The 20,613-nt window shown below is 40.0% G+C and overlaps 2 protein-coding genes across 1 annotated transcript; one reads left to right on the top strand and one right to left on the bottom strand.

Annotated features, from left to right (window-relative positions):
• Window positions 1–20,613, bottom strand: part of LOC308059341 (uncharacterized protein) — a gene marked incomplete at its 5' end in the record, with an annotated part of 203,844 nt that overhangs the window by 94,020 nt on the left and 89,211 nt on the right.
• Window positions 18–20,584, top strand: LOC308059333 (interstitial collagenase-like). Its single transcript, XM_080376499.1, has 10 exons — window positions 18–10,072; window positions 11,060–11,304; window positions 11,583–11,731; window positions 11,820–11,945; window positions 12,698–12,859; window positions 13,225–13,342; window positions 13,974–14,107; window positions 15,138–15,297; window positions 16,213–16,313; window positions 16,523–20,584. The coding sequence occupies exons 1-10, from the start codon at window positions 9,971–9,973 to the stop codon at window positions 16,621–16,623; spliced, it is 1,398 nt and encodes a 465-aa protein (XP_080232625.1). The 5' UTR covers window positions 18–9,970; the 3' UTR covers window positions 16,624–20,584.

Below are 20,613 nucleotides of genomic sequence, written 5' to 3'. Positions count from 1 at the left end.
GGATCAGCTCCACTCCACTCCAGCTGTCCTCGGGGACCCCCCATGGGCTAGGGGACACCTGTCACCATGTGTCAATGGTAGAGAGTCCCCATCACCTCACAGGCTGAGGGGTCACTGCCAGGGGAACAGGGATCAGTATCCAGGGGAAAAGCAGTTGAGGACTTTATAAAATTCATTGTCATGTTTGAAGGGGACTGTGGGAATGTTGCAAAATTTATTATGGGTTGATTAGAGGAAAGACCAACGGCAGGGAAATGGAAGGATCAAGGTAGACTGGGGAGAGGAAGGTTTGGGAAAATAGAGGGATAAATAGATGAAGGGGGATGGTTGCATGCAAACAGGCTACAGGCCAGTGCACTTCTTTGCTCATGCTCTGCATATTTGGTCCTGCCTTCTCAGTAAATCATATCTTATGCACGACTGAGCTTTTTCTACGTGTTTGGGTGAACTTCAAGTTGAACTGGCTGCCGTGTAGGCTGAGGTCTGAGTACTGGCAGCTGGACATAGCTGCAAGCTGTAGGGACTTGTATGTTACTGGCGATGCAGGAGGTGTGGGGGCAGCTGTTGGGGGGACTGAGGGCATCCACACTGTGTTTCCGTGTCAGTGCTTTACCAGTGGATAGAAGCCCTCATCAGCCAGAGGACAGGAACAGGATGGGGCCATCAGTCCTTTTCGTATTTGTCCAAGCGCCCCACATGTTCTGTCTGTCATGGTCTCTGTGGCCAGCCTCATGGATCTCTGGACTCGGGAGACAGACACACAGCAGCTGCCAGCTCAGTACTGCTGGCAATAATCTCCCTGCTGCTGAAGTCAGTCATCACTTAGTAGTGCTTCACAGGAGCCCATAAGTTTTCAGATTAACAGCTAGCAAGATCTAAGGTCTTAAAGCAGGTATCTTTTCTATTTGATTCCACTTCTCCATGAATCACACAATCACAGCATGATTGAGGTTGTTTGGACCTCTGGAGGTCATCTAGTCCAGCCCCCTGCTCAAGCAGGGCCACCTAGAGTGTGTTGCCAAGGCTCTAGGTGGCTTTTGAAGATACTACTTTTGCACATACCCAAAGAGGGAGACTCCAGCACCTCACTGGGCAGCCTCACTCAGTGCCTGGTCACCTTCACAGTAAAAAAGTGTTTCCTGATGTTCAGAGGGAACCTCCTGTGTTTCAGTTTGTGCTCACTGCCTCTGTCCCTGTTAGGACAGGGCAACTGTATTGATACATACAATTGTATCGTATGAATGCAATATGATATTTTAACACACTTTTTTTCTGATGCATTTTAAAACCTCTGGTAGCAGAACTACTCAAATAGGGCACACCAGTGTGTTTCTAGACACCAAAAAAATTTTATCTGAATTCTATCAAGGCCCAAACATATGATGGCATTCTCAGCCTTGAAGACAAATACTGCCGCCACACCCTGCTGTGGAGGTGGTAAAGATGACCTTGCTGACCAAACAGAACTACAGTCAAAATGATTGGCTTTAATTACAGCACCTCCAGAAAAGGAAATTTGTAGCTCTGATTGGTGTCTGATATTGCCAAGGCCAGGGAAGCAGGTTCATGTCTTTTAACTCAAATATTTCTATTCAATTTAGCAGGAAATATTTCAGTCTGCTTATTTGTTCCTTATTAAGCTGTTCTTGTTTTCTAGTTCTGGTTTTCCTTCATGTTTCTGGTATGGCGTTTTGAGTGGTCTCACAACTGCAAGACTTAATCAGTCCATGGTCTCAGCTATAACAGTAAAGTCAAAAAGACGCATGTTTGAGCAGTTGGCTCACACTTTATAGATTTTTTTGTTCCTTAAGGAAGTTTCTAACTATCTTAGGTATGAGCGGTTTTCTTCGGTTGTTCCTGTTGCTGATCCTCCTCTACAGTATCTGTGCCCTCCTTAGCACTGCCATTGCTAGACCATGTCCTCTCTTCCAACTCCGAGCTTTCCAGCCTTTCTTGGAAATATTCTCTTTCAGGTGGGATTATAGCTCTCAGAGCAAAGCTGGCTTGTCCTAGACCTTTCATGATTGTTTTGTAGATTTCTGGCTCTCAAATACTTACCTGACTTCTTTGTTTTTGATGGTTTCTGATTAGTCAGGACTCTTTCCTTCCTTATTTCACTAACTATGTACACAGATGATCATGCTAATTGTTAAATACAAAGTCTTGGATCTGTAGCAGAAACAGAGCATAATCTACTCTAGTACTATCTATTTTAACATAATTTCTCTGTTTTAGTGGCAGATGTTGATGTCTTTTTTTCTTTCACAATTCTTATTTTGAAAACCTCTGGTACTACTGACAAGTCAGCCTCATCACCTGGGTGAAAGTAAACTTTTGAATGGAAGGTCATTGACCTATATGCAGTATCCTGTGCTCTCCTAAGATACAGTTTGATACCTGGACTCTGAGTTGATATATTCATTGCCTGTGGTACACTCAGTCCAAGCATTTCAGTTATGGTTTTCTCAGTCTTCTTCACACATCAGATTTTTCCATGCTATAGAAAAATTCTAGCCTCTTTGCATGAAAAATTGTGTGAAGACAAAAGTTTATTCACAAGGAACAAGTTTATCATGTGACTCTCCTCTAGAATTCAGATCACAAAAATTACTTTGCTTTCTTCAATGCTTTATTTGTAATGGTCTCATTTGTTGTGGTTTTCACCACCTTGTCTTGGAGGAAATTTTGCCTACATCTGAATGTATCTATTCACCTTTTCTTTGCCAAGGACTTCGTAGTGCATCCACCAAAAACAATCCAGGAAGTCCAACATGGAAAACCCAACACTATCTACCCCAGAAAAAAACAGTTTGGTTTGGATGGTGTTTTTTTCCTTACCGTTTATTGGTTTTCTTGGTTTCACACGTTCACCCTGCCTGGAAGGGACAAACGCCCTTTGATACTGCTCTTGGCAGGATTCCATATGCATCATTACAATAGATAAGGCTGTGACAGTGAACCCAAAAGCTCTTGTGTAGTGATTTGGACACCCAGAACTAAAAGACCAGAGATTTTAACACCTGAGTAAAACAGACAAAGGTAAGTGATACTGGCAGAAAAGAAGGAAATTAGAATGAGTCCACTGAACTACTGTTTGCAGGTAGTTGTTCCTAGTGAAATGTTGGCTTGGGTTTAAGGAAATGGGGGTTGGGGGAAACTCTTTCTTGGTGACAGAAGCAGCGTATTTGTGGGCTCAGAAGTGCTGAAGGCAACTCAGAACTGCAAAGACACATCTCAGCTGCCACTGGTATTCCAGAGAAAATAGTTAAAAGCTGCCAAGGTGCAGACTTTGTTTCCAGCTGATTCCTTGGCAACCTCTCAACTGCCATCTGGCTGGGCTTCAATCAGCTCATTCATGTCTGCTCCCTGCCAGCAAGACAACAGCCCTTGCAGGTTCACCAGTGGTAGCTGGTTCACAGGATGTTTTGGCCTTGGTGCCCTGCATCCAGCTGGTGGTCTGTCAGCCTGTAGCAATTCCAGTATGTCCCAAATTGTCCAGAGCCCCAGGGCATATGCAGATTTATCTTGTAGATCAGTGTGGAGATATTGATCTCCTCTTGCTGCCTATTTCAGCGCAAGTTTTACATCTGCACAACTTGTATGGCAAATGCCAAGTTTAGAGGCAAAGGCCTTTAAGCTGGTAAGGCTGGCTTTGCAAGGCATCCCAGGGCCTCTCTGCCATCAGGGAGGTCATGCCCAGGACACATCAGAGCAAGTTCCCATCCCAAGCAACAGCTCACCTGCAGGGATGAAGAATGTGATTTGGTTTTCCTGTGTGTTCAGGAAACAGGTGCTTGGCATGGCAAGTGGCACTCCATTTACTGAAATCATTGATGATGCCACGTCTGAGACTGTGCAAGTCACTGATGTGTAACTCAGGCACTGCCCTAGTGTGTGACTTGCTACGCTGAATTGCTTTTCTACAATAGAATAATTAGGACTGATTCAGCACTTGATATCCTGAGCCCTATCACAGTGGCCTTTGGACTTCAGCATGAGCTGAACTATGCCATTGTGCTCCTAACCCTGCCCAGCACAGCACCCTGGTTCGTAAACAGAGGGAGTGATCATTCTCTTGGAGCAGTATCAACAGCATTTCTATAAAGGAAATGTTTAACATTGGGTGACATTAAGCCACAAGCTTATGCAGACTTCAAGACTGTCTTGGAGGGATGCCTTCAACTTCAGACATCTGTCTTGGAGGGTTGCCTTTGGCTTTTTCATCTTGGTATTAAAATGTATTTGGGTTATTAAGACAAAATTCTTAATGGATTCTCTAACTCCGTGTGAATATCTGGCAACCAGTTGAATATTGCTGCACAGTGACATGATCTGGCACTTTGACACTTCAGTCTTTGCATGAAAAGTGACATCCTTCCAGGAAAATACCCTGTTTCAGGGTAACATTCTGGGTTTGCAGAAAGATTTTTATTTTGTTGCTTCAAAATAGATGGGAAACCCGTTGTTACAGGAGTTACCTGAACCTACGAAGAGTGAGATACGCAAGGAACCAGCCGAGTGCAAGCATGAACCAAACCAAGCCAGTGCTGGTGCCCAACAATCAAACATACTGCTTCTCCTGTCCTGAGTACCCATCCTGACAGATGGGGCCCAAGTCACAGCCTTTTGTGAACATCTGAAGGAGCAAAGAAAGCTCATGGAATGGAAAAGTAATATCTATCTGTTAAAAGACAAAATAGTAGTTAATGAGAATGTATAAATCTGTATGTTGGGTATAAAGATGGTTTAGGTATGTAGTTTAAGTTGTAAATGTTGGTAAGAAGGAATTTCAGTAATGAGAATTAAATACAATGGAGTGGTTAGATTTATATATGTATTAAGTCATGTGGGACCTAAGCATGATGCAAACAGTATGGGATAAGGAGCAGAGATTGTATTGGGTCTGGCTGACTCCCACAGCAGCCCCCACAGTGCTGTGCTTGTATTGGTAGCTAGAAAGGTGGTGATAACACACCGGTCTTTTGACTATTGCTGAGCAGGGCTCACACGGCATCACGGCTGTCTCTCCAACATTCCCCACCCCTCTCACCAGTAGGCTGGGGGTGGGCAATGTCTTGGGAGGGGACAGAGCCAGGACAGCTGACCTAAACTGACAAATAGGACATTCCATACTATAGGACATCTGCTCAGACACAAAAGCTAAGAAAAAGGAGGAGGAAGGGGGGGCATTCATTTTTTACGGCATTTCTCTTCCAGAGCAACTACGACATGTACTGAAGCCCTGATTCCCAGGAAGTGGCCAAACATCGCCTGCTGCTGGGAAGAACATCTTTTGTCTTCCTTCAGTTCTGCACATGTGACTTTTGCTGTTGCTTCATTAAACTGCCTTTATCTTGACAGACAAGAGCTTTTTCATCTTATTTTCTCCCCTGCTGTTCTGCTGAGGAGGGGAGTGATAGAGCAGCTTGGTGGGCGTCTGGTGTCCAGCAAGGTTGACCCACCATGCACATGAAGAGATTAAGATATGCAAAGAGCACAGAATAGACATAAAAGTGCTTCCTGCAAGACTGACGATTGTAGTGCCACCTGCCACTGAGAAAGCAATTTTAAACATAATTGTGACAAATTATAACAGCAAACAATTCTCGGAATTGTGAATACTACTTTTATTTTTTGTAATATTAAAATTACAGAACTACCAATCAAAGTTCCACTGTAGTAAGAGACTTTGGTTTAGGGAAAACCCACTATGATTCACACTGTGAATTTATCTTTTCATTATTTAGTCAAGGGTGTGGGTGGAAGTTTCTCCTTAGGGAAAGAAGGATGAAAGCCATTAGAACATTTTAAAATATTATCAGGTATAATTAGGGGAAAAGGGAAATAGCCTGAAGAGTCAAATACAAGCCCTAGGTAAGTGAGGTACAAAGTACGTGGAAATGTAGTCACTACATGTACTGAGACAGAAAATTGTTCCAGGCTGGGCAACTCTTCTGGGGAAATAAGTCTCCTTTTATGCTTCTGCCTAAATCCTTTTCAGTCAACGCTGGAAAGGAGGAACGTGCTGGATACACCTCTGGCAGTGCTTACGTTCCTATGCAGACTGAACAAACAAGGAACAGTGAGTAGAATACCTAGCAAAGGGATACTTCAGGGTCTCTTGCCTCAGTACAAACAACAAGGGTGCAGTTTTAATGAGGAAGAAATGTGCAAATAAAACAAGATTGCTGCTAATACAGGCAGACATAAGCCTTACTTCCTGGGTGTACGATGGAAAAGCCCTTGAAAATGCTGGCCCTTTCTTACCAACAGTGTCAACCCCCTCTTCCATAGGCACCCAGTTTGGGTTTAGCAGTGACTTAGCAGATGAATGCCAACCTGGGAGGGTGATTCAGGGTGACCTGACTGAGGTACTGATGCTCATGGTCCAGGCAAGAGCTGCCTGTGAAGAACAACTGGGTGTAAGTAAGGGCAAAGTTTATCTCTCTCCATAGGTTACATGGAGATTTTTGGCAAACTTCAGGCAAGGCCAATGTGTCAGGAGTTTCCCAGATCTTGTACCCTGATAGACATGAAGCTCCTGCAGCTCCATGCCCCCAGGCCAAGCCAGCAACAAGGCTGAGCATGTATTCCCATGAGGTGCATGCACACAAGCACACACATACAAAGACGCTATGGATCCCCCAGCAGCTGGGCTCAGACACCTCATCCACCCAGCAGCTACCCTGGGATGTGCTGGTGTCCCCTGCTGCCTCATGTGCACATACACCAATGGATGTCACCACCCACCCCAGGTCCCACAGCCTCCCCAGTTGCTGACTTAGCCCCCCATCCCTCCCTCAGGTAGCCATCCCACTGAACCCTGGTCTCTCCAGTACCCAGCCCTGGCTTATGGCCACTTTGACACACAGCTCACCCAGCTGGATCTTCATTAGCCCTCACACACATACCTATGTGCCCAATTGACATGCATGCACCCCAGTCTCTCCAGCTGCAGCACCACAGCCACAGGGGTCTCCAGCCCCTTATCCTACCCCAGGGGCTGTCACTGAGACCCCACACACACCCCTGCACACAGGACAGAGCCCCTGAACTGGGAAAATGGGTAGAAATTGGTTTTAGTGAGAGGCCAGGACAGACTGTGCCTATCAGATGCAACACAATGCTCCTGCAAGCAGTGAGAGACTGTGTAGACACTGGCTGGTACTCAATGAAAATTTTCCTGTATTTCAAGGGGTCTCAGTTTCATTTTGACATATTCATGTCTCCTTCTGTTGAGTTTTGAGTTTTTTGTCTGAAGGCATGTGCTTGCAAAGGAGATGGTGGCAATGTGCTAGCTGCCACACCATGGGAAGAGCAGATGACCAAAACCTCTCCTCCCTCATTTGAGGGAGATGTGCTGAAGGACACGCAGTAGGAAGCCAATGCAGACAGTGAAACGGGACATGACTTTGTAGCCTAACACTGTGGAAATTCCCAAGACGGAGGGAAGCCACTGCTTCTGCTTCCTCTTCCTGATGCTCTTTAAGGTTTTTCACTTGACTTTTCAAATGAATAAACAGTTCTCACAGCTAGTGCTGAAGTCCAAGACTTTCTAGTTCTGCCACTGGCTGCTTTGGAAAGTAATTATTTATTTTAAGTTTCCTGGAAAACAACCAGATGTTCCCTCTCACCCTCTGCCTGACTCAATATCCCCTTGGTAACATTAAAATCTGGTCATAGGAAAAAAAAAAAAAAAAAGAAGAAAAAGAAAAAAAAGGAAAAAAAAGAAAAAAAAAAGAAAAAAGAAGAAAGATATGGAGGTATTGATCAAGAACTATATAGACCAGCCTATAGAAACACATGAAGGAGAAATATTTACAGGGAAATAACACTGGTTTAGAAACACAGTTAAAGAAGTTAAGCAGCATGTCACAAATTCCAGGATCGTGTGAGCCATAGCAGACTTTGGAGAAGCAACCAACATGCACAACTGTTTTTGTTCTTCTCTGAAAATCAAGATAGATTAAGAATAATCAACAGTGAAGTTTTCTTGGACTATGAACCATGAGGCTGAATTTCTTTACATCTACAAAACCTGTACCTTTTGAGGAATTATTGTCCTAGTCATTTCAAATATCAGCACTGGGCTGCTGCTTCTGCTTTTGGAATGTCCTGTTATTAGCTTTATTCCTCCAGACAAGCAATGTGACTTGCATTGGGTGGTATAAAGTAATTTACTTTTCCTAGGAATGATGTCTGTGCTGCTGAACCTAGGTATAATTAGGGGGTGCTACACTACAGTGAGTGTAGAATCATATACCAAATAAATTATCTTTACTTGATGTTTGGGAAATTAAGTACTTCCCAGCACAGTTAAAATTTTCATCCTGTATTGAGCTCCTTCAGAGCAAAACTTGCTCATGTATCAGAAAAATATGATACTGGTATGTATTTGTATTTCTCCCTCTCGTACTAACATTTACTGTTTCCCTTTAAAGGTTCCCATGGAGGCTTTTTACCTCCAACAAGGACAGCAATACCAAATCCATTCTGAAAGATGTCCCACCTGTACTTGACAGCTTCTAGAGTTGGCAAGCATGCAGCTACTTCAGGTCATCTGCTCTGATGCTTAGCCATCCTTGCAGTTAGAAATGCTTTCCTCAGTGTAGGGGGCTATACTGTAGGTTCCCACATGTGTCCTGGGTATTTAAACACCTTTTATCATTGGTAGAGATGTAACCAATACATTCAATGAAGCATAAAGAGCAATTAATCTCGAATTAACTCTCTAGAATCCATTATTCAAAATGGAAGCTTAGACACCTAAATAACTTATGGTTATCTACACAACAAAACACAAATTCCATCTCATTACTCATCTGCCTGTACTGGAGATGCCCACCTGGGGTGGGCTGCCATGACACAGGAGCTATGGAGACCTACATCCTTCCAGGGATGTGGAGGTCAAGTGGGATTCCCTAGAGCATCTCAAATAGTACTAATGCTCAGGCATCTGAACTCCAAACCTCATGTCTAAACTTAACCACTGTTGTTTAAGACCATTCTAGAATCTTGGAGAATGGTCACTGCTTCCCTTTTAGGAAAAACCTTTCGTATATTTAACATCATTTGTCATGGCTCCCCTCGCTCTTCCTTCCATGAAACAGTGAACACAGTCACAAAATGGTTACTTTAATCTTCCTTTTCCAGACTCACAGAAATTCTTGTTGAGCTTTATGGAATCCTTCCGACCAGAGATGATCTATCTGTCTGAATCCAAACATGCTGCTGCAGCTGAGACCTCACCCATGGTGGCAAGAGTATAAACATTATTTTACTTACCATACGTATGGGAACCTAGTTTATGCATTCTACTAACACAACTGATTTTTTTTAATATTAGTCAAAAATTGTTCAATCATTTCTGCACTCAGTTTTGCTGACATCATGAGATTGTTTTAGGTAGAACTTTTAGTTAGCTGATGACAGTCCTCCTGGAGTATACTACCATCTATTCCTAGATAAGAACAGTTCTTTGTAGTCTTTTAAAGATATTATTATCACATATTATGACATAATATGATGTATGTTTTAAATATTAAAACATAAGTATCATGCATATAGCATAACATTATTAATTATAATACAATGTTATATTGTTACTCTTATATGTTATTTCCTATTTTTTCTCCAGTTTGTCAAGACTTTGTGCCATAAATATTCTAAATTCATGATTAAAAAAATCCTATGAAATGTAGCTCCATGTTACCAGAAAAGCATTTCCTTATTTATTAAACACACTATAACATCGTCCAAAACAGAAGGCTCAGGCAAAATAAGGACAGTTACATTACTTAAATACATTGCGTCACTACCTGATGATGAAACTGTTACACATCATTTTTACTAATCAGAGGATATTATACAGCATGAGTCAGACTGTCACTGATTTATGCTATATAAACAGACCTGAGAAGCATGTTCAATAGCTCAACAGTGAAACTGAGACAGACAGCCTTAGACGAGGATGAAGACGCTTTCGTTCCTGTTGCTACACGTGGCCATCTCCTTTGCTTTTCCTGTGGCTCCAGAAGCAGAAGATGAAAGAAAAGCCCTAAAGCTTGTAGAGGTAAATATTTTTCAGTGCATTTCTAAGTGAAACATAAGGTAGTCTGAGAGAGAACTATAATTGCAATTCTTTTCACAGAATATGGCTTGAAATTAAAGGTGTAACATTTTGCAGGGGTTTCAGGAGAAATCTTTTCCTATCAATCTAGAAAATGTGTGAAAATTATGTGGAACTTATTTACCCAAAAGTCATTTGAATATTGCATAGCTTCACTTCTGATGTTGTCAGTAAAGTAATAACAAAACTTCCGAAGCATAAGTTCTGGCAGCAAGGCTCTGGGGCTGTGCAGAAATAATAACTCAGCCACAATTTACATTTCAGAACGTGCTTTGAAACTTGTGATATGATCACTCTCAGTGACATAAGGCAGGAAATTTTCTTGAAGCAGGCATGTATTTTAATTTTTTGCTGAATAGAACTTTTACAGAATACTTTGAAAAAATGGGACATCTATGAGAAATACAACACTTACATAGACGCAACACTATTTACTTGAGACAAAATTGATGAAATTTCGTAGGAAGACCTGAGTTCCTAATATCATATTTCATAGCTAAAAACGAATGGCATGATTCACGTGCTGACTCTGTAGCAGTAGCCACCTGCTTTGTTGGCATTCGTGGTTGTGTGGGGTCTCACTGCCAATCTTTATTCCCTTGAATGAGACCAGGTTTGCTATTACAGTAATTGGACACCATAAATAATGAGGAATTACTTATTAATAGTAAATATTAGATTTTAAAGGCACTTCTTCATATATTCCATCAGTGAAACAAGAAATTCAGAAAACTTTATGAAAACTGTAAATTATATCTCACTCTTCACACCGGTTCCTGGAGAAAATAGGTTGTTCATGCTCCTGGTAAACATAGGGGGTGTTGATATGGGAATAGTTCAAGATTACATAGAAAATTTAAGTGTGACTGCAGACAGTGCTGGTATGTCATGATGCTCTTTTTTTTTTTTTTTTTTTTTTTTTTGGTTCAGAATTATCTACAGAATTTCTACAATCTTCAAAGGAGTCATGAGCCTCATTTAAGAAGGAAGGATGAAAATGCCCTTTCTGAAAAGCTCAAGGAAATGCAGGAATTCTTTGGACTGCAAGTGACTGGGAAACCTGATCTTGAAACTTTGGAGATGATGAAAAAACCCAGATGTGGTATACCTGATGTAGGGCAATATGTGTTCACAGCAGGGAATCCCAAATGGAAAAGAAATAATCTGACATACAGGTAACCTTTCCTAATCTGGTACAAAAAGATATAAATCTAGCATCCCAACTTTGGGGGGTCTGGAGTAGGTACATTACACCATATACAGACATCCAGAGTGATTAATTGATTTCTGTATGAAGGCAGGCACACTAGAAGACAGTATCTAAAATGAAGACATTATTAATTTTCATTCATGCAAGATATGTCTAAGTTTTCTGACTTTTGCACAAGTTACTATTTTTCAGCTAAAATTCTGTATTCTTAACAATATATAATACATTTGGTTTCCTTTTAAGGATTTTGAATTACACCCCAAAGATGAGACAAGCTGATGTAGATGCAGCAATCCAAAAAGCTCTCAGTGTCTGGAGCAATGTGACGCCACTGACGTTCCAAAAGGTTGAGGACAAAGAAGCAGATATAATGATCTCTTTTGCCTACAGAGGTAACTGATATATTTATGTATTAAATAGCCATGTGCGATCATAGAAATAATTTAGGATACTAACTGATTTTTTCCCTTTTCATTTTAGACCACCATGACAACTCTCCTTTTGATGGCCCCAATGGGCAGCTGGCTCATGCCTTCCAGCCTGGTGAAGGCATTGGAGGAGATGTGCATCTTGATGAGGAGGAAGCCTGGACAAAAGATGGAAGAGGTAAGGACTTTGTAACTAGATCCATTTATATAGTCTCACCTCAAACAATCTTAGTTCATGAGCCTGATCACAGGCAAAAAGTGAGCAAAAGTGGCAGAATGTGTCCTTTTAAATTGTTTTCCTCTTTTTTTTTTTTTTCTTTTTTATTTTTTTTTCCTTTTGGTCATTTGTAGGAATCAGTTCTTAGAAAAGAGACTTTTAGGTCATAGTGGTCTATAATGGCAACAAAGTGAGCACTTAAAAATACTTTTCTTGTTCAGATGAAACCTAAAACTTGGATACAGGAACATCTGGTGGTAAACTTCTCAAGTCAAATCCTTTATCTTCCTTAACTTAGCACTTCAAAGTTTGGTGCTAACTGGCATATTCAAGTATCACCAAAACTGTCATCTCAGTGCTTCTTTTGAAGGTTGTGGGTTTTTTTTCTGTTGGATGCCTGAACCACCACGTGTCACTGGCATGTCCTTGATCTGAGCAGTTCATGTGATAGCAGGGGAAACAGGGTTTGTGTTTAAGACACAAGGGCACTAGAGAAAGGACAATGAGACCACAGCTACAGCCAGACATTCTTTAAGTACTCATATAGCTCTTCTGTAACAATATTTTTGAGTCATGATGTTGATAGCATTACCTACAGCCTGTCTTGTACCTGTAGTGTATTTTGGGAGGATGGATAAGTACTTTCCATTTAGTCAATTGCGCTGAATACTGAAACAGATTTTACCTTGGTTCATGTGATTTTTATCCTACAGGATACAATTTGTTCATTGTTATTGCCCATGAGCTTGGCCATTCGCTGGGTCTGTCGCATTCAAATGATCCTGGAGCACTGATGTATCCAACTTACTCCTACACGGACCCCAGTGAATTCCTTCTTCCTCAGGATGACATCGATGGCATTCAAGCCATCTATGGTAAGAAAAAAAAATATTTAACATTTCCACTTGGGAGGCTGGTAAACAATAATAAGAATACATTTAAAATATGCCTATTCCACCAAAATGAGACGTTTAACTGTTGCTGAACAATGGATAACAAAAGGGAAAATTCCTAGAACCTAACTTCAGCTAAAGTCTGGTTCTGCAAAAAAACTTATTTTGGAAAAGATGAACACAAATGGCTTTATCAACATTAAAAGCCTTCTTTTAGTGACAGAACCTTAGTTTAAAACCATATGCCTTCTCATTCTCTGTAAAGAGGCTTCTTGGTGTCCTCAGAGATCTTCTAAACACTGTCTTTATATTTCTCCATACTAAAAGATAAAATATTCTTCCCATAGGACAGTCTAATGCTGCTGTGCAGCCAACAGGCCCCAGAACTCCACAAGCTTGCGACCCAAATTTGACATTTGATGCTATTACTACCCTACGTGGAGAAATAATATTCTTCAAGGGCAGGTAACAAAAATAAGCACATATACTATCTCCTTAAAATATTCAGTAGTTTTAAAAAATCTGTAATCCATGAGGGAAAAGTGTCCTTTTTGGAATGTAGTAGAAAGAGAAGCACTAGAAAACTATCATGTTATTTACACAAGTGAGAGCTCTCCAATCATTAATCCTAAGAGCCCTGGTTGACAAGAGCAGTGAAGGAAACGAGGGCTTTTAGATTGTTTTCCAGCTATTCTGCTGCTGTTGCAAAGCAAGAGCATTCCTACATCCGCCAGCGATGTGCCCGTGGGTCCCACACTAACCCTTCTGCTGCTCCTCGATACCAGAGCAGGGGCAGAACTGAGAGCACTGTTATGTAGAAAGATGCCTGTTGGGTGGTTACCGAAGCCAGATCTTAGCCTGCTTGTCCTACAGAGAAATAGAAGGGCTTATATTTATCTTGCCTGATTTTTAGCATGTAACTGTGGTGCTAAAGTTAAGAGTGCAGTCACTCAAGATTTTCTTCACATTCAGTGGAGGGATATGTTCACATCCAGGTACCCATCTCCTCCCTGTTATACTCCAGGAGCTATAATTATTACTTTGCACTTACGATCACAATGGAACTACTTCATTACATAATTTTTGTTTAAAACAGATATATGCTGCGCAAACATCCTTTGAGGGCAGAGGCGGAGCTCAATTTTATCTCACTGTTCTGGCCAAATTTACCAGCAGGAATTCAAGCTGCTTATGAAAACGCGGAGAGAGATGAAGTTTTACTTTTCAAAGGTAATGGAATTTGAAATTCTCCACCTTTTTCTGACCAGTTACTCCCTGCTCCTTTGCAAACTATGCAATTACGGAAGTCAAAGTGGTTTTTAAGGAAGATCAGTGAAAGAGAGAATATTACAAATCTGCAGATAATTAAACCAGAGGATCATAGAGTTATATTGTTTAAGGGATCTCCAGAGGTCCTAATACTGAAACTTGCCCTTTGTTATTGTTAATCTCTAAAAAACAAGACATGGAAATAGCTTTCCTTCTCCAGGTCTAGTTCTCTTCAGGTAAAAACATTTCACTTTATGCAGAGGCACTTTTGCTAAATTGAGTTGGTAAATACAGATATTTGTACACTACTGTTACTGATATGCTTATTAGTATTTTGTGATTTTTTTTTTGGGGGGGGGAAATGTCTGTGGAAAGGCATACTGTGAAAGGAAAGTTGCTAATTGAAAAAACAATTAGTTTTTTTCTTTAAAGGTCTGAAATATGCTTTAAGTGTCTCAAATATCTTCATTATGCATCTGTTACAGTACATGATATATTATCATACATGAATGTGTTCATTACTTTTTAAATTACGAAAGCATTTTCATTAGACATATGCCCTTCTTAATGGTTTAATTTAATGCACATTGTCTAATTTTCAAAGTAGTATATGGCTGTATAATCAAATAGCATATTACAGGCATTTAATAAACTCAATATCCCAACCCAGTGTCAGTGGATTAACTCATCAGTCTCCAGCCCTCCCTAAGTAGTTACCCAGACAAACACTTCATATTCATTTGAAAATAAAACCTTGGAAAAGTGCTATCCATACACCTTATGATTCTAATGTTTGACTCATAAAACCAAAATACATCTCCACTCTCTTCATGATGTAGCCCCAGTGCAAGAATTAGAACCATTTTCTAAAGTAAGAAACTGAAATGAATAATGCTGATATCTAAGACATATTGTTTCCTACCCACCTAAAACACAATTAAATGCTGTTTACAAATAGCAAAAACAAATGAAATGCAATTATATTTTTCAGAGGGTAAATACTGGCTTCTCAGGGGATACGACATTGCACCTGGCTATCCTAAACCAATCTATCATTTGGGGTTCCCGAAGACTGTTAAAAGAGTTAATGCAGCTTACAGTGATGAAACCACGGGAAAAACATACTTCTTTGTAGCTGACAGATACTGGAGGTAAGATTCAATGTTCATTTAATAGAAGGTTTATTTTCACTTGTCCCTGAGGACTCATGTAATACTATGAAAGTCAAGTGCAATAATGTTTAAACCAGGTATATTCCAGAAATTACTCAAATCTCTCAAAGTTTAAAAATTTTAAGCATTTTCTAAGAAATGTCAACATTTCTAGAGGATTTTTTTGCCATATATTAGATTCCTGTAGGAGCAATGTAATTGATTGCAACTGAATGAAACATCTGCCCAATAAGAGTGATTTTCTAGTAAATTATTCACTTTTTCTCCACAAGAGTGCTGCCTTCCTGTGCGATGCTGTGATAGCATCCACTTTTCATTTACATTTCAAACAAAAATGAACTGCTAATAAAAAGTGTTCTAATTTAATTTCTCTATGAACAAACTATAAATATTCTCCAGTTGTACAGTTGGTCATATTTATAATTCAAGAGTAGCTCATGACAAATTTCAGAGAGTAGTTTTGTTTAAGAAGCACGTAGCTGACACTTACACAAGTATGCTTCAGGACTGTGCTACCATCTTCTACTCCCAAGTTTTATATTTTACTTTTATACTGAACTGGATATCCCATGCCTTGAAATAGAAACTCATTTTAGGTGCAAGTGATGGCCAAGGCTCTGAACAGTCCAGAAATGCATGAATAAATCCTGGCCTGCATTGCCAAGGTCTTTGAAAGTCTTGTTGCAAACTTTACCAAAGGCAGAATTTTGAGATCTCAAGACACTCATAATGTGAGAATCTTTATACATAATAGGAAGAAGCAAAAATCTACTTTAGCTAATCTTTATAAGACTTGTTGGTAACAGTGGAATTGTATATGTGTATGAATTTGCTTTGGACTTTCAAAATATTGTCTGCTTCCTCACAAACTGTAATGATATTTCTTGTGTTAAGATACGATGAAAACAAAAAAACCATGGATCATGGTTATCCCAGGAAAATAGTCTCTGACTTTGGAAAAATTGGCAGAGTTGATGCTGTTTTCCAGAAAAACGGTAAGTAAAACATACCTTTTATCTGGGTTTACTTGAATATTTAGGCTTCTGTAAATAGAATTATTTGTTTTCAAAAAATCTGTTATTAACCTTAATGAGAAAGTAATTAAAAATAGCAAGTATATATGGGTTGCCTGTGTTGGGTTTTTTCCCTAAATACTGGAAAGGAATCACCTATGAAGTATAATTGGATTAAATTTTATTTCTAGGCTATGTTTACTTCTTCCATGGAACAACTCAGTTTCAGTTTGATCCTCGTGCCAAACGGATTGTTGGACAAATGAAGAGCATCAGCTGGTTTAATTGTTAATTGCAGTATTTTCCCATATGCACACTCTATGTTTTTATGTACTGAATTTTTCAGCATGTCATGACTATCAGGTCAGAATGTATTTCTGCCCAGATTCTGTGGGAGTATGGTTTTAAGAATTATTTATTGTAAAAAAAATACATTTATATAATTTATGACAATTTCACTTGCTAAATTAAAGTTTAAAAATATATTATGTTGTATCATTGTGTCCTTGGTGTCTTACTTGCAGTAATAATCAAGAGTCAAGTCTAGCTTCCAAACACTAAAATATACATTCTGGCAGGAAATGTCAGATCTTTTTCCCAAAGCCAGAGAAGGAGCATCCAGCTGACTCTATCATCCCACATAAGCCCTGGTGAAAACCCTATGGGTAATTAGGCCAGTTGGGGCTCATTAGCATCAGTCTGCAAATCACTGTTTCTCTTTCCCCAGCTTCCATTCTTAGCCTTCTCCCCAAGGTGTATGCCTTTGCAAGCGTAGGCAAGGTTATTTCTCATGTTTTTATGTTTAGGAACTGGGTTTAAGCCTGGAAATGTAGATTAGAAAGGACCTCTGAGATCACTGAAACCTCTCCTTTGCTACCACAGGTAACCACTCTTTACTCAAGGCTCTTTCAAGCACTTACTCCTCCAGTAATTAGTAAAACCCTCCTAATTTCACTGGGTTACAGGATGAAGAAGTTTACTTAAAAAAATGAAAATTCCTGGCCAAAAATATTTCTGATGCAAAAATTCATGAAAAAGATTGCTTGACTTCCAGCTTAACTGCAATTTTTTCAAATATCCTCCACTAAAATGGTGTTTAAAGTGTTACCCACTCTCTCTTTAGTCTTTGTAGCTCAGCTGGTTAGAAGCCATATGACCATTACTAAATATATTCTCTCATACACTTTCTTTATTATTAGACCTGTTTAAGAAGAAGGTTTCGGGTTACTGTAATAGAAGTAATAGCATTTTGAGAAAAGAATGTATAACCTTATAAAAATGTGTCTGTTCAATTTTTTAAACTACTTAGCTCCCTGTATTAGAAGCCTATTAAATTGTATCCCTCGTAAATAAAGAACAGACTTAGTAATTCTTACATTTATTAAATTCAGGAGTAAAAATTAGTCTAAATACTATTCGAAGATAAGAAATTGTATAACTGTAAATTAAATTGAATATATTATATTCTTTATAAAACTGGGGCAGGGGGGGAGATCATAAAAATAAAATTAAATTACATTAAATCAAAGACCGTAATGAAGAAATTGATTTATGTGAATTCTGTTCTCACAAGGTGATTTAGGTATCGGTTCTTTAATTTGAAGCATTAGTAGCAGTGCTATTTAATCATATTTTCTTGTGTAAGCTGGTGCTACCGAGCTACCAATGACAACGAAACCAAAATTTCTTTAAGTACATAATTCCAAGTTGATTATGTTGTTTTAGCAGAGATGTTCTACAAACATAACACGAGATTTACAGGGAAAGATAATATTTCTTACTACACCAATTATGCATTAAAAAAAAAATTTAAAAAATTGGAGTTCACATGTTCCCTTCAGATACGAAGTAAATCAGAAGATCTCACGGTAATGCCAGAACAACTCCTCGAATGTAAAGAAGAATGCTAATCCCTCTCTAGAAGAAAATAGTAGAGGGAACTCATGGGGCAGCGAAAATGTTAAATGGGAGACAAGGGGTCTTTCTTTCCATGTTCTGGGGGAAAGACAGAATTAAAGGGTAATTTAAAAACCATAGAAGACTAAGAAGTTAAAGGGAGGATTAAGTTTATAATGGCATTTTTTAGACCAAGCTTTTGGTATCCTGTGAAGCTCTGATTTTTAGTTGCCTGGCACATTTTTTTGTTTTGTGGATTTCTCTTGAGCGGGAAGACTGAGAGAGCAAAATGAAGTGATTTCTTTGTGGAAAACCTTCCCTGTGCTTATGTGAGTGACTCTTTCCTTTGCCTGCATGAGCATGGCAGTTGCTCCATCCCAGCCACACCGTCAGGAGGAGGGTACATCTAGTGCCGGCGGCTCTCACCTGCCTGCAGGCACATATTACTTCCAGTAATTTGGGATCTGGCTCTTTTCAGTTTAGTCCACACAATCACCTGTCATTTGCTTACTCCTTTTTAATAAATTTACAGTTCCTATTTGCTAATTACTGTACTACGGTAGAGTACCGTACCACTCCCTAGTGTCTGGTTACTGGTTTTGTGTGTATTTGTAGCTCGTATCGTTATTAACTGAGCACATTTGCCCAGGCAGAGATCCATTCCCCTAAATAAATGTTTAGTGCATTTGAGGTGCTATCAGGTATCCAAGCCACCCATGCAGGGATGCAACAGGATTTCTGGGAGACCAGCACTTCCCAAAGCCCCACAGAGCCTACGCTGTCTCTAGGCACCTATGTTCAGGTGGTTGAATCCTGCCCTCACAGGCTGCAGCCTTTGCTAAAGGTTTGCCAGGGGTCAAATACAGTATTTGAACCACGCTGTTATGCCATGGCTTTCACTCAAGCTAAGTAATGATTCAGCTTTTTTGAGTCTATGGGAGGACTGAGCCTGCAAAGCAGTGGCTCAACTCAGTTGCCTGAACAGGTATCTAGTGCCATTAAGGTGCCTGAAGGTTCCCAGTTAGCTTCCAACCAGTCCAGAAGCCAAAGGTCCCCTGTAGGTCCTGGATCTCAGCCACCAGGCCTGTGTCAATGTCTCAGGTTCACTAGACTGTCTCAAAAGCATAACAAAACTGTTGATGCGGTTTAATTGCAGCCCAAGTGTTTTCATGTGATCTCAAGCTTAGGGTCTCATCGCAGTCAATGGTGCTGGTCAAAATGTTTGGCGGGCTTCTGAAAGCTGCACAAATCATCCTGAGTTTACCTCTGACGTGTGGTCAGATCAAATGCTCTCTAGATGTCATTTGACCGTATTGATTAGACTTCTGTTGATATAATGCAAACTGACAGTTAACTCACGTGCAGACACCCATGCTGTGAACACCTAGGAAAGCTGAATCCCTGCTGGTATTGTGTTAAGATCACCAAGATGCATCAGTATTGATGATTCCTGTCATGTTCTGTGTAGCATCACTTGGTACTACTGATGTGATGAAGATAGGCAGTGACCTTTCCAGGGTAAAGCATGAGTCACATCACTGCAGTCTAAATAAAACAAATTATAGGATGAGAAAAAAAGTCACGAAGTAAATCAACACCCACCAACTCCAACCAGTGTCAAAAACAAGCATTAGGAAACCATAACCAGCAGCTGCTTATACAGCTTCTTCTTTTCCCAGACCTCAAGGACAGCTATTGGTGCATTTGTGAAACATTGCTTGCAAAAAAATGTCTTCAGGCCTCTCTCCTATGGGTATTGGGAACCAGCTGCTATGTTGTGTAGGTGGTCAAGTTGCAAAACCATAGAAGTGCTTTGAGTGTCATAGGCCTCCATCATCTGTCACTCAGATGTCTTCTGAGCAGCACTAAGGTAGCTTGAGCTGTTAGCTGAAACTAGAAATATAGTCTAAATTAGTTGCTTAAGCTTCTCTGTGTTCACTAAAGACAGAGAGCACCTATAAAGGCCAGTTTGTCCTCTTCTAAAATAGCTGGTTGAATAACTCTCCATAGATATGTATTTCTCCATCTTCTATAGAAGAATGCTTAATTAATAAAGTTAGGTGCAACTAATCTTAACCTAGCTGCTCTCACTGTCTCTATCCTTCCACCACCACAGAGCAGACAGCTGTGGGGATCTGATGCCAGCCACAGTGGGAATAAAGATAACCACTTCTCCCAGCGCATATTGAATCTGCTTATAGTGCTGCCTTGATTTTTTTACAAAATTATATTCATATCAGCCAAAACCTGTTCCAGAAATATGTTCTAGTGCCATTGGAAAATATGTTTGGTGCAAAAGCCACTGAACAGAGCTTTTGTGACCTATACCATGCACATTAAGTAAGGTGATAGCACCTTACTTACACCTTACTAGGACTATTTAAAT

The sequence above is a fragment of the Falco punctatus genome (genome assembly GCF_963210335.1).
Source record: "Falco punctatus genome assembly, chromosome: 2".
Classification (NCBI taxonomy): domain Eukaryota; kingdom Metazoa; phylum Chordata; class Aves; order Falconiformes; family Falconidae; genus Falco; species Falco punctatus.
Note: the sequence above shows the minus strand (reverse complement) of the source record. Positions and strands in the feature narration are given on the sequence as shown.

What these genes read in the sequence shown, in the direction of transcription:
- LOC308059333 (XM_080376499.1), top strand. Translation starts at nt 9,971, where the DNA reads ATGAAGACGCTTTCGTTCCTGTTGCTACACGTGGCCATCTCCTTTGCT. An exon ending in AAGCCCTAAAGCTTGTAGAG is followed by an intron (nt 10,073 to 11,059) that starts GTAAATATTTTT and finishes TTTTTGGTTCAG; the next exon opens with AATTATCTACAGAATTTCTA. An exon ending in CTGGACAAAAGATGGAAGAG is followed by an intron (nt 11,946 to 12,697) that starts GTAAGGACTTTG and finishes TTTATCCTACAG; the next exon opens with GATACAATTTGTTCATTGTT.